We start from the raw sequence: 16,573 nt of genomic DNA, 5'->3' as shown, positions 1-16,573 counted from the left end.
TTAATCTCCATGTGTTGAAAGAAATCGAGACACCCAGAGCAAACCCACTCAAATAAAGGGAAGACTATATAAATCCTTGCTGAAATGTAGAAGTCTATTGTATCTGTTGGCTTAGTGAATACAGTACAAGTATTTATACACCTAGCCAGTTGATACTGTTTAGTGAATAGAGGCTTTACTTTTCTGGTATACTGGGTTCTTCGATCCTTATAGACCTTTATTAGTGATTATTGGGGTTTGTTTTCACACTACTAGTGCAGTAAGAGTAAATGGTAATGAAAAGTACCTTTAAATTACATGACTGCCTTTACTGAACAGTGAATGGACCTAGTGCTTAAAAAGCGTTTCAAAGAAATGGTTATGGAGATTTGTTATGCACAGGGCAGTTATGCCCCAAATTGCTGCTTTTTGTGCTTTCCAAGCAAGCCACTTAAAGATAAAATGATGGAATTCATATCAGCATAAAAGAAGTATCCTCTATTGGTTTTTGTAGCTTCACCAAACATACTCAAGTGGTAAGAAAGCCCATGTTTTTGGAGAAAACTTTTGGCTTTATTGCAGGTGATCCTGCATCCCTAAAACTAGCTGGAGGCCTAATGCTTAATTTCAATTACATTAGTCTCTGTCATTTTGTTTTAATCAAACCATTGTTTCTATGATTTGATACTGTAATAAATAAATACATGGAGATAAATGCAGGTGAGGCCATTGTTACTCTGCTGCATTTTGTATTGCAGTGAGTGTTCCCAATGGGAGAAAACCTCTTATAGCAAGGTTCCGTAGCTTCCAACCTCTCATGTCCAGGGACAACTTTATTTGTTCTGTTTAATTATATGCAACCTATCCTTTGCAACTTAACATTTATTTTAGATTTTAAAACTACATAATAAAAAATAAGTTGCACAAAATAAAAAGCTTGCTTTTATACATTTTTAAATATAGTCTTTCACTGTACTCAAAAATGATGACAAAATTACGGACCTTAAAGATAGGCATTCAGTGTTTCTTGCCATCTGTGTTGCAGAATCACTCTATCCATTCTTCTCTAAACTAGTGTCCCTGGTTTCTATCACATATTGGCAAAGCGAGATAATGTATGCAAAGCTCCCCAGACTACACTTTTCTGCATTGCAATAGCTTTATGATGTAGTTAATCATAACAGCTCACTACGGAATTGTACTGTATGAATGGCTAGACACTGCATGCAAATCTAGGCACAAATATTTTCCTAGTTGAGGAGGATTTGCTAGTTGGTATAAACATTGGTTTCCTCTGGCATTAATAAAATGAATACACTTAGGGAGAGATAGCTGAGCTTTCCTAAAAGGTTTCTGCCGCATCATCAGTTATAATGCTTCTGTGCTGTTCGCTTCGGCTTCCCTGAGAATTTGAGACTATCTTGCTTATCCATTCTTGCAAGTGCTGAGAATAAAATATAGTGAAGGAAAACTCAGAAGTCACACATATTTTGCAAATTAGAACCAAACACTGATGTTTGGGTAGAGAAATTACCTCCAGTGATACTCCTCTTTGTACCTGCCTGATGTTTCCTTCTCCATATACCATGTCTTACTAAAATTGTCTTTCTTCCTCACTCTCAACTATTACTTTTTTTTAAAAGGCGTAATTAGGTTGGTTTTTAAACACTGAGTAACTTCCAAATTGCCATGGTTGTTTTGTGAAGGTAAGTGTATTTTAAATAGACAAGTGTGGTTGGAAAGTGGGGTATATAAAACGATGTGCAGTGGTTCCTCCAGGTCTTGTACCCTGTTGCATTGGTGGAGTTTACTGGTTTGTAGTTAGACAGCAAATATCTATCTTTTTTTTATTTTATTTTATTGTGTTTTGTATTACCTCCCAAATGCAACAGGCCCCTAGGAGTTTGTTGGTACAAGTACAAATATACTAGTGGCTTTAGGCGATGTCTTGCTCTTTGATTCAGGTGGTTTGTGTATGTGGCCACCATGCAAATTAACCAAATGATAAAAGGAGATTCTAGTGTCCTGCCTCTTTCAGAAAGAATGGGCAGCATTGAGGTGCAATGGGTAGCACTGCTGCCTTGGAGCACTAGGGACCTAGGTTTGATTCCAGACAGGGCATTATCTACAAGGAATTTCTGTGCTCTGTGTGGGTTTTTTTCTGGAAATTTTCCTCATACACCAACAACATACAGGTATCGGACCCCTTATCTGGAGACCCATTATCCAGAAAGTTCCGAATTACGGAGAGACCATCTCCCATAGATTCTATTTTAATCAAATAATTCACATCTTTAAAAATGATTACCTTTTTCTCTGTAATAATTAAACAGTTCCTTGTACTTGATCCCAACTAAGATATAATTAATCCTTATTGGAGGCAAAACAATCCTGTTGGGTTTTATTACTGTTTAAATAATTTTATTAGCAGACTTAAGGTAGGAGATCCGAATTACGGAAGGACCCCTTATCCGGAAAACCCCAGGTCCCGAGCATTCTGGATAACAGGTCCCATACCTGTACTGGCAGATTCATTTCCTCCTTTTAAAATTGACCATAGTGGGTCAATTTTGAAGTATAATCTCTGTAAAGTACTACAAAATATGTTGGAGCTGTATAGATAAAGCCATAATATTGTCCAATCAAAAGGGGTCTGTGGGTGTTTAAAGGCTGATGGTACAGCTGGGATTAAAATCTCCTGAAATGTGATATAGAACCTCATCTCTACATATTGCTGCTCATTGCAGTCCTGCTGTTATGTCTAAGGCCGATGCCACCCTACGCCTGCTACTTGTGCCTGCACCCGAATGAATGAGATATGCTGGGGTGCAGGCAAATGTAGCCGATATACGCATGAAAACGCGAGAGAATGCAAAGTCTTGCGTACATCGGCTACATGTGCCTGCACCCGAGTGTATCTCAGGAGTAGGGCTGTATTTTCGCCAAGCGTTTTTCCGCTTGCCCAAAATATCAGCCCTACGCCACGTCTGGCATCAGCCTAAGATCAACTGTTGCCAACTAGCAGATATTTGGGGAGCTTAGCAAACCTGGAAACTTTACTTTTTGTACATTGAATGTAAAGTGCTTGTCTTTTACTATAGAAAAATAAAAACACTGGATTAAAAAATAATATGAGAACATTGATTCCTTTCCGTGTGGCCATAGTTAATGCCACTAGTTCTTTTTCTCTCTTAGATTGGGGGTTGCAGTGCTCTTTTTCTTTAGATGCCATCATTTTACTTCATTACCTAAGCAAAATAATCAGTAGGTATGAAAATTTAGATTATATATGAGTTTTAAAACTAAATGTTTTGAGTTTGGAGAAATTTTAATAATTTTTTCTAATTTCTACAATATTTAATTAGGGCCTTTAATGAACTCAGCATTGTCTCACTGTATCTTTTATAGCGTTTAGTAAAACTGTTTTTGCCAGTAATGTATTCCACAAAACTGCACAAGAGCCCCTAAATTAATAATAGTAATTATTTAAATGCTGTTATGAAAGCAAATGAGGCTCTGTCCCTTGCCGAGTCCCTGGTTACTGTATATTTAATTGTCATTTTATTGAGTGGCAGCTTCATTGCTGGGAACAGCACCATTTGGTTCCTGGGTATCAGCAGGGGATCCATGACTATTATTGACAGGCAGAAATCAGAGTGTGCAGCAGCGCACCAGCGCTCTCATTATGACATGTATACAGAGAATACCCTTTAAACTGAAAAGCACATTTAGAGGAGTAGAAAGCGGTTAACCTTAAAATATTGCATTTTCACTTGCTAATTCTTTCCCATAGATTTGTTTCCATTCCATTCTGTTGGTACATGCAGTATAACAAAATTCCTGCTCATAATTGATACCTCCTTTCACGAAAGCCTGTACAAATCATATCAGCTAATCAATGCAGTGTTTCAGTTCGCCACTATTGTTCCTTCTGATATGTAAGATAGATTTAAATTATGTTTACAAACCTGAAATCAAGTAATACAAATATAGAAATATGCCACTAACGATAAAGGTTAATTACAGTAGTAATGCAGTTAAATCATGAATAACAGCATTTGCAATGCTTTCAATAAGTGTATTATTGCATTCTGCCTTAGATCTTTATTTAATTTTTACACATATTCGGGATCATTGAGTAACGTAGGTACAAGTTGGCATCAGCGCAGTATCCCCTAGTAAATAATCAGGGATTAGATTTGACTGAACAAGTGCTATTGGCTTGATGAAAGGGAAATAAATTATCTTTTTTTCTTTGTTACCACACTGCTAACTCTTCCATTACTGCCTGGCCAAGGGGGATAGCCTGTTGATTTTTATAGGGTTCCAAACTGATGACCCTCCACAATTACTTTCTGATTTGAGCTCAGTCATATATAGATTTATCAGGGCAGAAAATGGCAAGACTATTGGGTCATGGTGGTTGTCCATGCCTGTGATTTGAACATTGTTCCAAGCCTCAGTCAGATATTGCGCAGAGAAGGCATATAGCCATGCATGACCATCTCTACTGAGCAACTTAGTGCAATGATTAGCACTGCTTTCTTACAGCGCTGAGGTTCATAGGTTCAATTCCAGCTAGGGCACAAGCTGGAAGAATTTTGCATGTTATATATGTGTTTGTGTTGGTTTCCTCTGGGTACTCTTGTTTCCTCCCACACTCCAAAAAATATAACAGGCGGAGCTCCTGATATAAATGGTTTTAGTGTGTGTGAATCTAATAGAGACCTTAAATTAAGGGGCAGGGACTGATGTAAATGATGTAAAATCTTTGTGAAAAATGTCAACTATTACATAAATATAGAATAATAATATAATATTAATACAATAATAGCGTGCTGCATTTTCAAGCAAAAACTAAAATAAGAGGCCTTAGATATGCTCCAAAATACACAAATAGGAGATAATGGTAAAGAGGCAAAAGCTACAAGCTACTATAGAAAATAACTATACTGACCTGTAATCTAGGTTCAGATATACAGTACAATACCAAGTTTCTGCATGCTAAAATTACTGGCAAATATAAAAGAAATTATTCAAAGTTTAGCTGTGAGTAACTCCTCTGTCTGGAAGGATCAATGTGCTTCAATATATAGGGAGCAGTGACATGTGGATGTATATATACTTAATATATAATGTGCAAAATACAAAAAAGGAAGTCACTCACGATTCAGTAGGTGCAAAAAACTGCCTCCATGAAGGTTTATTGGCGTAATCAGTGAGAAGGATACAGACATTTCGGGAACCGCTAGTTCAGTGTAGCATGCTACATCGAAAAAGGGAACGAGGGGTTCCCGAATCGCCTGTATCCTTCTCACTGATTACTCCAATAAACCTTCATGGAGGCAGTTTTTTGCAACTTCTGAATCCCTTTGAATTCCTTTTTTTGTATTTTGCACTTAATATGCCTATAGCTGGAAGCCACGGCTTTTAGGAATACGCACTCCAAGTTAACTTTACTATAGACTCTATCTTGGATAGTACAACCAATATTTTCTTTTTATACTTAATATATACATGCTTCTACAATATTAATTGCTTTTAACCATTTCAGGAAAACATCAGCAAATCATGACTAAATGCATATTTTTCCCTGTTACAAAAAATGGTTTGTAGGTTCTCTACTCACCAAACAAAAGTAATATTCCCCGATTTATAGCTTCATATTTAATAAGATTTTTTTAAATGCATTTGTGTGTTCTTATGTGTCTATAACCACACATGCACTTGTTTTTCATTACCTATATTTTGCTGCAGTACCAAATTTACTAAGGTATTTGCTTGTATGCGCCCAGCTATTGTTATATGCAATAAAGTCAGTGTTGCTTGGATCTGTTTTTAAGCTATAACAGAGAAGGATAGTGCAGTTAAATGACAAGCTTTGTGTTTAATTACCCAGACCAAATTACATAAATATGAATGAACACTAATGGTGTAACCTGGCTTTGTGGGAGACAAACACAAACTGATTTCTAAATGATTTGTAAAGAAAATGAGGAGTGAGAGGAACTATTAGGTTTTAAACACTCTTAACTCATAATGCATTCATCCATCCGGCAAGATAAAAGCTCAGAATCCGCTATCAGGAATGGCAAAAGTGCAGTTGTAATTGTGTAGTTTGCTATATTATAATTTTGCTTTATACAACTCCTATTTGTAGAATAACTTTAAAGACTTTAAAGCAGTCTACTGTTTGCATAGTGTAGGTATTGTTAACCCATACCCTACATGGGTGAAATAGTTGTGGGAAAAAAGAATGTTTTTCTTCCTGTAGGTTAGACATTTTACATTTTAAAATTTTCTAAGGGGTTTCTGTTTAATCCAGAACTGGCAGGTGTTAGTTTTGGGGCGGTGGAAGGAAGAAGTAACGGGTGGAGCAGAGGAATTTAGTTCCCACTGCCATAATATGATAAACGTCATAAGGGCCTTAGGGCATCCAACCCCCAAAAATAGAAATGTACTTATTTTTTGGATCCCTATTCTGGTATTAAAGTGGGAGTAATCCTTTGTGGGGCTGGGGCTGGGGCAGGAATTTCCATCCTTATATTACAGTGGGAGTAATCCTTTGTGGGGCTAGGGAAGGGATCTCCATCCCGATATTACAGTGGGAGTAGTCCTTCGTGGGGCTGGGGCAGAGACCTCCATCCTGGTATTACAGTGGGAGTAATCCTTTGTGAGTCTGGGGCAGAGATCTCCTGCCTGGTATTACAGTGGGAGTAATCCTTTGTGAGTCTGGGGCAGAGATCTCCTGCCTGGTATTACAGTGGGAGTAATCCTTTGTGAGTCTGGGGCAGAGACCTCCATCCTGGTATTACAGTGGGAGTAATCCTTTGTGAGTCTGGGGCAGAGATCTCCTGCCTGGTATTACAGTGGGAGTAATCCTTTGTGAGTCTGGGGCAGAGATCTCCTGCCTGGTATTACAGTGGGAGTAATCCTTTGTGAGTCTGGGGCAGAGATCTCCTGCCTGGTATTACAGTGGGAGTAATCCTTTGTGAGTCTGGGGCAGAGATCTCCTGCCTGGTATTACAGTGGGAGTAATCCTTTGTGAGTCTGGGGCAGAGACCTCCATCCTGGTATTACAGTGGGAGTAATCCTTTGTGATTCTGGGGCAGAGATCTCCTGCCTGGTATTACAGTGGGAGTAACCCTTGCAGGGCTGGGGCAGAGATCTCCTGCCTGGTATTACAGTAGGAGTTATTCTTTGTGAGTCTGGGGCAGAGATCTCCTGCCTGGTATTACAGTGGGAGTAATCCTTTGTGAGTCTGGGGCAGAGAACTCCTGCCTGGTATTACAGTGGGAGTAATCCTTTGTGAGTCTGGGTCAGAGATCTCCTGCCTGGTATTACAGTGGGAGTAATCCTTTGTGAGTCTGGGTCAGAGATCTCCTGCCTGGTATTACAGTGGGAGTAATCCTTTGTGAGTCTGGGGCAGAGATCTCCTGCCTGGTATTACAGTGGGAGTAATCCTTTGTGAGTCTGGCGCAGAGATCTCCTGCCTGGTATTACAGTAGGAGTAACCCTTGCGGGGCTGGGGATGGATTTCCATGACAGTGGAAGTAATACTGTTTGGGGTTGGGGTATGGATCTCCATCCTGGTATTACAGTGGGAGTAATCATGTGTGGGGGCTGGGACTTAAAAAAAGGGTTGATAAATCAAATAATAACATACATGATATTGACTTTCATTTTGAGCTCAGACTGATATTGATGAGGGAAGCTATCTAGTGTGCCATTTTGTCATGAAGGCAAGAATGTCATTTTATTCGTATGAACAATATGTAGAAGATGGTCATTGGTAAAGCCCATAGAAGCATACACATGAAGACTAATTTTACCTTTGTCAAAACAGACATTTTCTAACCATTCTTCTAATTGATCTCTTTTCTCTTTGTGTTGCTGTTGATTAATCTTGCCTTTAAAACAAAACTGATACAAGGTTTAGTGAAAGCTCTATTCACCCACAGAAGGCAATAAGATATTTGCTTTCAGAAAGGTAACCAATGAACACTACCCAATGATTGGCTGGTATAGATCACTATATCTGTGACTTAATTCATCACATCTTTTTTTACTTATACTGTATGCCTCAGTGGAGGGGGGGTGCAGTGGAGGAGTTCCATGCTGGATACTCATCTTTTTTTCTATATATCCCTTTTTTTTACCAAAAGACCTATGCTCCTTAAAAGGGGTCCTGTAACCCACACATAAAAATGTGTATATTCAAATTCTTTTGCAAATTAAACATGAAACCCAAATTCTTTTTTTAAAATGAAAACATCCAGTAAATCACTTTCTCTTTCCATTCAGCACTTCCAAGATGTCACTGCACTCTTATCATTACCCCTCCCTCCTCATGGTCTATAATTGTGTAGCATGGGTATTAGGTCCCTTATTCTGGCACATAAACAAGATTTTGGACTGATACAAAACTTGAAAAATGTGTTCATAAAATGGCAATAAAATCCTTCCAGCTTGCTGTGATTGTGAATTCCAAGACTCAAGGGAACATCATTTAAGTAATTTATGTATAGTGTAAATAAAGTGTATTTTGCTCAACTAATGGGTTTGATCCATCTAAAGTATAAAAAAAAGGCTTAAATGATCAAAGTAAAAAAAATGAAAAGAAAAAGCCTTCATTTCAAATAAATTATTATTTTGATTTATCATTAATTCTATGTAGCTCAGTAATATCAAAAATGTTTACACAAATAGACATATTGTCATTATAAGATCTCACTTTCATTCACTTTTGTGTGGAGTATCTAACTTGTCCTGTTTTGCTTGCTTTATATGGTTCAGAAGTGCAGGTTCCAGAATTCTTAATAAACTAGACAAAACTCTACCACTCGAACCCATCAGCATGTAGCATTTAACTGTACCACTTCCTGATCATAGTACCTCCCCTTTACATAATCTGTTTACCCCCTTTACTTTGGCCACCCCACCCCGTGACGTGACTAATGGGGAAAGGCGTCAGCCCCATGTGAAGTTCTGGAACTCCCTTTACAGATAGATAGATGCATGGAAGCGTGTTATGGCTAACTTATGTGTTGGGAACTTACAGGATATAGTAAATGAATTAATTGTCATCAGTTTTTTATATCGCGCCAGCAAGGTACACAGAACTATACAATATTTTATAATAAACAAGCGTTACAGAATAAAAGTAGCATTTGGGGGCTCTGCTCATAAGAGCTTATTTAGATGATTGATACTGTATGTCATTTATATGCAACTAAACCTATAATGGACAAGATAAGGCCACTGGTCAGATAGTACATACCTTGTTTTAAACGTAGAAGCTTTTATTTGCACACTGCAGCTGTTCATGGCACCATACTACTTCCCAGAACCAGTAAAACCAAAATATATATATTTTTTGAATATAGCGTCAACCTGCACTGGCAAAAAATGCACTACTACAGTTTATATAAATAAAATGCTGTGTAGCCAAGGGGCAGCATTTCACACTGCTATAGGCAGGCCCGGATTTGTGGGCAGGCCACAAAGGCCCAGGCCTAGGGCGGCAAAGATCTGGGGGCATGCCGGCCGCTGGCTGCATCTAAACTGGGGGCTGGTCAGGAGATTTTGACAGTTGTTTGAATCTCCCACCCAGTCCCAAGTGCCCGCGATCAGTAAAAGCAGGTTGTGTGAGGGGGCAGGGTTACAAGCAGGGAGGTGTGTACGTGGGTTGTGAGCAGCCTAGGGGCCGCCATGTCTTTAAATCTGGCTCTGGCTGTAGGGCACAAGTCTATTAGAATAGTTTTAGTACTTATACAGAAAATAATAAATAGCATTCAAATGGAATAGACTACAGAACGAAAAAAAGGGCATTTTTTGCCAGGTGCTGGATGAACTGATACAAATGTAAATAGCAAAGAAAGTTCTCATTATTTTAGCCTTTGTTATCATGGTGTTTGATGAGCCACATACTGTATAAGCTACATATATTCAGCTAGATATCTAAAAAATATAGAAATCGTAGTATAAAAACAACATACTTTAATGTTGTATCAGAATTATGTAATTTAGTAAAATGTCAATGTAAAAAGTGGTGAGAAAAAAATAGAAAATTAAAAAAAAAATGTACCTGCTCATATTTTCACATACTATAATTTGTATCTATCTGACGAATTGGGCGTTTGATAGCTCATGTATACATGGGGATTTTTTGGTTATTTTCATAAAAAGATCCCTTCCAACAGTAAGTAGTTGACTTGATTAGAGAGAGTTTATTCAGTATTGGCATACAGAAGGGATATCAATTATGTCTGCACAGATAGGGGGAAGCTAAACCACAGAGCCTAGAAACAATTTCCGAGCTGTCAGACATTCAGTATTAATCCTTAGTATATCTATAAAGAAATATTCCTTGTGTTCCAGGCCTACCTGTGGGACAATAATAAGGATGTGGTTGAGTGGCTGGAGAAGCAGATGGCAGAAGAGGAAGGTACTCGTTCTGTGGTCGATGAAAACATCAAGTACATCTCCAGAGATTATATCCTTAAACAAATCCGCAGGTAATATTATGCGTACAGCTGTTATCACAAACACTGCACAACCCGAGGAAATACTTGGGACTGGCGCAATATTTGATAGATAGCTTTCACCATAATGGATAACGACAAGGGTGCATAGTTGGGATAATGTCAATCTCGTCATGTTAGGGAACATACCATTTTGTTTAATTCTTTAATCCATATAAGCCTTTCTGTTAAATCATAGCAGCTGGCAAATCAAAAGATTTGTGCATCATTTTTGTTACATACAGGGCAATTTTATGATGAACTACTATTGTTTTCAAAAATACAGAGATCCTATATTTCTGCATATTTCTACATGTGCTAGCAGACCAGGGTTTCAGATGCACACTGCACACTGCACCCTTATTATATAGATATAAATATATCAAAAGCTGAATGTATTTATGTATGTTCCTTCTTGCTCCAAGCCTCTGTGAATTTATTACAGGTTTGGCTTGCAGTTTCACATTTACCTATTCAGCCACAGTCTGGTTTTCTGGCCACAACCTCTTATCACCTTCTAAAGGCTCCTAAATCTCCTCTGCAATAAGATCAGTTCTGCAGTAATATAGGGTATAGAGGTCCTTTAACATTGCAGTCGCTGTGAAATGCTCATTGTTTTGAGTAGCAGTGGTTGCATAACGGTTGCATAAATCAAGCTTGAGCCATATTAACATATATTCCTTTTACCATGCACATGCTTTAGACACTGGATAGATTGACTGACTGCTAGACTGCTAGATAGACTGCAAGCCCCACATGATTACATTTGAAGGAGCTTTATTACCATTTCTATCAGACTTATGATGTTGACATATGTATAATATTTAAATAAATGCTACAGTATGGCAGAAATGTTGCACATTATGTTTTGGGCTCCTGTACCAGCCCAAGGCAAGCACAGCCCTTTAGCAGGGCAGATTTGTGCCCCCAGTAGCTCCCCATCTTCTTTTATGCTGATTCACTGCACATGCTCTGTGTTGCTGTTACTTACCAGAACTAACTCACCATATACTGTATAAATGCAATATAATTGTCATTATACAAGGCTGATTAGTAATCAGTTCAGATTCTCATTACATGGCAGCTCAGAAACCAGTGCAATTATCATCAGAAGTTAATAATCAGCCCTGTAGAATCAGATTATGTGACAGGGGAACATCATTTCTGCTTGATGATTTTGCAACAACCCCTAAGCTTAGCTTCTCAACAGCTGCTCAGAGCCTACTGAGCATGTGAGTGTCACTGACACTGACAGAATCCAAGATGGGGAGCTCCTGTGCCCAACTTGAAAGGCCTGGATCATTACTGCTATTGAGATGCTGAAACGTTAGGCTGGTGCAGTAAGCTCAGGGTTTAGTTATTCTAACAAGTCAACCCAGAATATAATTTTTTGCTTAATAAAAGAAAACACGATTCTAAGCAACTTTGCAGTATACATTCATTACAAATTTGTGATGGTTATTTGTATGTATATCTGCTATTAAAAGTAGTGTTTGTCTGCCTGACATTTGCAACATTTTTTAAAAAGTAACAACCAGGAGTTCAGCAAATGCTGCTTTCTATAGCAATTACATTTACAAATAACTTTTAAAGCATTGAAAAATGTTAATAAATTGATATTGGAAAGTTACAATTATGTCTTCTTTTTTTAGACAGGAACTTATTTTTGGGGTTGACATGACCTTTAAAAAATATTTTGTTATGTGTGCAGTTTAATTATCAGTCTAGTTACTTATACAAGGTCACAGGCAGTATCCACTGGGAATTGAACCAGGATCTTTGGCTTGAAATCCCATGTTAGTGATAGAAAATTATTATTTAGGCCAACTATTACTTCTGCATCATTTCTAGGAAAAGTGCCCCATAAATGTTTACTAGTTTTATGCAGATTTCGGTCCAAAGTCATAAAAATACATGTTTAATATTTTTTGTGTGTCTGATTTTTTAGACCACTGTACCCACACAGTTTAGAGATGGTACTGATTACAGACTCATGATTCCGAATACATTTTTATATGAATTTATTTATTCCTAGGGTTAAATCCTAGCAATTTACCTTGGATAAGCTCAGGTATTAGTGACACCCAAGAACAAAAAGCATAAACATTAAATATTGATTGACTTCAGCTGTTTCAGAGGGTCTTAAGCCGCAGGTCTGCATCAAATGTGCATGAACAATAAGCAGTGGAAGCAGCGTATAATATGACAATAGTTTGTCCTTCACAAAGCACAGTTGCTGTGAGCGCTCCATCCGCCCAGCCTGAAGGACATTGTGTGGGGCAGCTGAAATATGTTGCTGCTGTCTGCGATCAACTTTCAATACCCCCAAGCTACACAGAGATACTGCACAGTTATTAGGTTGCAATTGAGGATGTCATCACACACACTGTTTTGGCTGCAGGGGAAAGAAGCAAAAGCACTGGCAGTGACAGTTTTGTATTTTATATTTGGCAATGATGTACGCATAACATTTTTGCTTTACCTGCTGTTTCAGAGAATATATGTCAAACTTAGTTACTGCAGATACAAAGGTTATTCTTTGATTTTATATATTTTTTTCCCCCATAGATTTTATACTATATTACACATTAATATTAGTGGATACCACTACAATTGCATAACATAAAGCCTGCAGTTAAAGAAATGTACATCTAAAGCTGATGACACTGATCTATTGAATTATTATGTACGGAGCCTTCTTGACTAATGTAATGGTGGCAACATTAGAACAATGCTGCTTTGTTGAAATGATGTATAATATACACCTCTAATTAATGCCACACCCTATTTCTTTGTGAAATATGTGCTGCATGAGCCAACTGACAATATAAACATTGATCCATCTCTATATATAAGGAATAATGTACCCCTATTGAAAAATAAGGATATTAAAGTGACCGAGGAGTATTATGACCATATAAAGACACAAGGCTGAAGGCTGAGTGCTTTTATAAAGATGAAGGAACTTTGAGGTTTCTTATAATATCCTCATATTTCACAACAGGGTGTGCATTATTTATTATAATACACAGGTTTCAGTGAGTCATGTGACAGATATTACATCACTAAGCACCGTTTATAAGGATATAATTTTCAGGATATCCATGGCATATAAAATGGCTTTTTTTGGCATATAAAATGGTTTTATTCAACACTTGGTGGGTTGAACAGGGTTGCCAATATCCTCCAGTACTTTTTAATGTTAGGTTGATGCTTAATAACCCCATTTTTGTCATAATCTTTACAGCTTGGTGCAAGAAAACCCTGAAGTCGCTATGGATTCCATTGTGCATATGACTCAACATATTTCGCCCACCCAAAGAGCTGAAATTGTACGCATTTTATCAACTATGGATTCCCCAACTTCCTCCTAAAGGCTCTTTCTGGAGGGGCTCAGCCTTGGTGTCTCTTTAGCAAAAACGCCAGTATCATGTTAACGCACAAGGAAAACATCTGCATTTCCATGATTCGTAAATGATAAAACTGTACTGTAGTAGTTATGTAGCACTTTATATGTTGACTCAAACTCGGCAAGACACTTTGCATGCCTGATAGCCTTGAGAATGATTGAGAGCTTGGTTAAATGTAATTCTCTATATCATCTTTGTTAATATTTTTTAATAGACTTCCAACTTTTTTTTTTAAGAAAAACATTTCTGCAGTATTACACAGTTCTTTCACTTTGTTCAAAAGGTACACAGTCACCTTTTTAGCTGGTGAGCTAGGTTTACAAATATAGACGTAAGGAAGCCATTTTGAATAAAACTGTTCTACTTGCACTTACTCTTGAGGATCACACATTGGCAGGTTAGTGGGGGTGTCTTTCAGCTATGGAATTGTAGTATAGCTGTACATCAAAACTGATACTCCAAGATGGGGATCTTTTGAAATTGTCTTTTTTCAGCTACATAGGAAGCAATGTTATTCAGAGATTGCGCAGTTTGAAACACGTTTTTTTTATTTTACCTTATAATAGAACATAATAGAATACCTTATAATATAATAGAAGCTGCAAATGCAGGTAGAACAGAGGGGGACTTTTAGTGGAATCATAAATCTTTGGCTAGCTTGTTAGGGAGGATACTGCATGTTACATTTCCCCCATATTAAGTTATGGAGGGAAAAAAGATAAGAAAATAAAAAAAAAAAGCCATCTTGAAGCCCCAGAGTGGTAAAAGTTGGCAGATCTACCCCTTGGTCGAAATCAATTTATCTAAGGGTTTTCCAATCAGTTATTTAACCTTTCTGATTGTCCAGATAATGTTTCTGGTAGAAAAAGTCTTTAATCAATCGACACCTTTACAAATGGGCCGGGTTGTCAAAATATATTTTTCCTTTCCTGTGGGTCAGAATTGAATCATAACATCCTACCTATTAAATGTTTCACATAAATGAGCATTTTATTACATTTAGCACAGTGCAAGTCTGCGGGAGACTTAACGAATTGTTGCAAATCTCAATTGCTGATACATTAATGAATCTTCATACCCTTTATTAATGACATTTCTAATGGATTTTTATGCCATTTAGGATTCAGTTCTTCATTATAAATAAACCCGGCCTAGACTGAATGCCTTCATAGCCGAAATCTTCACCCCAGTTGAGCCATTCTGTAGTTTTGCAATATACTTTCTGTAATCTGGAACCCCACATTTCACAGCATTTTTAAAGTAAGATCTTACTATAACTTTGTAGGCAAACGCAGAATCATTTCCGCCCTAGAATTCGATCCTTTACTGCAGAAAAAATATTTTGCTATTATTGCCAGTGACTTACACTGGTCGCTAAGCTTCAATTTACAGGTACTTATAGATTCTTCTCCATCAAGGATTTGTGCAACATACTATGAGTACATTTTTCTATGGAGAAAAAAGTAACCTCAAGTTACCTTGTAAGGAGGTTTTTATTGATTCTGTTACAGGTTTCCCCCATCCACAAAACCAGAGATGTAGCTTTGAAGTGTTTCTTCTATAGATTGAAAAAGGAATTATGTGATTCTCTAAAATATGTTACTGAAAATAATATGTCAAAAACCTTACCATATCTTGCCCACTATAGATATGAAACCTAGGTCTACTAGAAGATAGTCTAGGTTGATCTATACCTTTGCATCATGTCTTATGGTTTACTTTCGTCTTAAGTCTATGTTATTAATTATTGACTGTTAATGCCCTGGGTCACTGGAGAAAACACAGGCATCACAATATGGCAGTGGTTATAGATAATGGGGTAGATTTAACTAAGTCATAGCAGCCTTTTTTACACTGTTTTATGATTCTAATACAGATTTGGCTGGAAAATACTAGAAAAGCAATATAAAAATTGCACTTTGATGTAACAGTGTACTAGGTACTAGTGCATTTTTAAAACTACCTCTGCATCTGTAAGCTGCTTCTCAAATCAGATAGAGACAAAAGGCAGACAATAAAATTGCAGCTGAATCTGCAAAAAACGTGGGCCAAAAGACAACTTGCCTCTGCTAATATGTGATTTGCCTGTTAATCCGGGCTGGGGAGAAGAACACTGACCAAACCAACTGTTAATATTGCCAATGTTACTTGTAGTAAATGTACCTCAATATCAGTAATCAAAATGTGCTGCTGAAAACAATGCTGTGTTTTTAATCTTTCCTGCTGTTCTCATAATATTATTCTTTGTTCTTAACTGTGTAACGTTGCCATGTAATTTAATGGGTTTTTTTTCAGAAAATAGAAGAAATTACAGCATTTCATTATAATAATACTTATTTAATGTTCCTGAAATTTCATTTAATAAGTACATATGAAATGACAAATACATACATACATGAATTTTTCCATGTGTTGTTTCTTGTCTCTGCCATGTCAGCACTAAATTAAAGGACACTTCACATGTTTGAAATATATCAAATCCATCTCTCCACGGAGTATTAAACACAATTTATTTTCATTTGCTCAGGTGAATGCCTCTCTCACCGGTGGTTTTGTGCCTTGCTGCCACTCACAAGCATTGGTAACCCCAGCAACAGGGAAATAAAAATTCATCTAATAGCCTGGAGAGGGAAGAGAGATGTATTACTTCATGCACATATT

The 16,573-nt window shown here is 37.4% G+C and overlaps 1 protein-coding gene across 5 annotated transcripts in view; it reads left to right on the top strand.

Moving 5' to 3' along the window:
- Positions 1-16,316, top strand: part of acaca (acetyl-CoA carboxylase alpha) — a 212,370-nt gene extending 196,054 nt beyond the window's left edge. For all 5 annotated transcript variants that reach the window (XM_002939656.5, XM_012957825.3, XM_012957826.3 and 2 more), the window contains 2 exons: positions 10,360-10,496; positions 13,750-16,316. In XM_002939656.5, the coding sequence (XP_002939702.3) occupies positions 10,360-10,496; positions 13,750-13,876 (264 nt within the window). In that variant the 3' untranslated portion in view covers positions 13,877-16,316. The remainder of the gene's footprint in view (positions 1-10,359; positions 10,497-13,749) is intronic.
- Positions 16,317-16,573: the final 257 nt, after the last annotated feature.

This window comes from Xenopus tropicalis, chromosome 2, assembly GCF_000004195.4.
Source record: "Xenopus tropicalis strain Nigerian chromosome 2, UCB_Xtro_10.0, whole genome shotgun sequence".
NCBI classification, from domain to species: domain Eukaryota; kingdom Metazoa; phylum Chordata; class Amphibia; order Anura; family Pipidae; genus Xenopus; species Xenopus tropicalis.
Note: the sequence above shows the minus strand (reverse complement) of the source record. Positions and strands in the feature narration are given on the sequence as shown.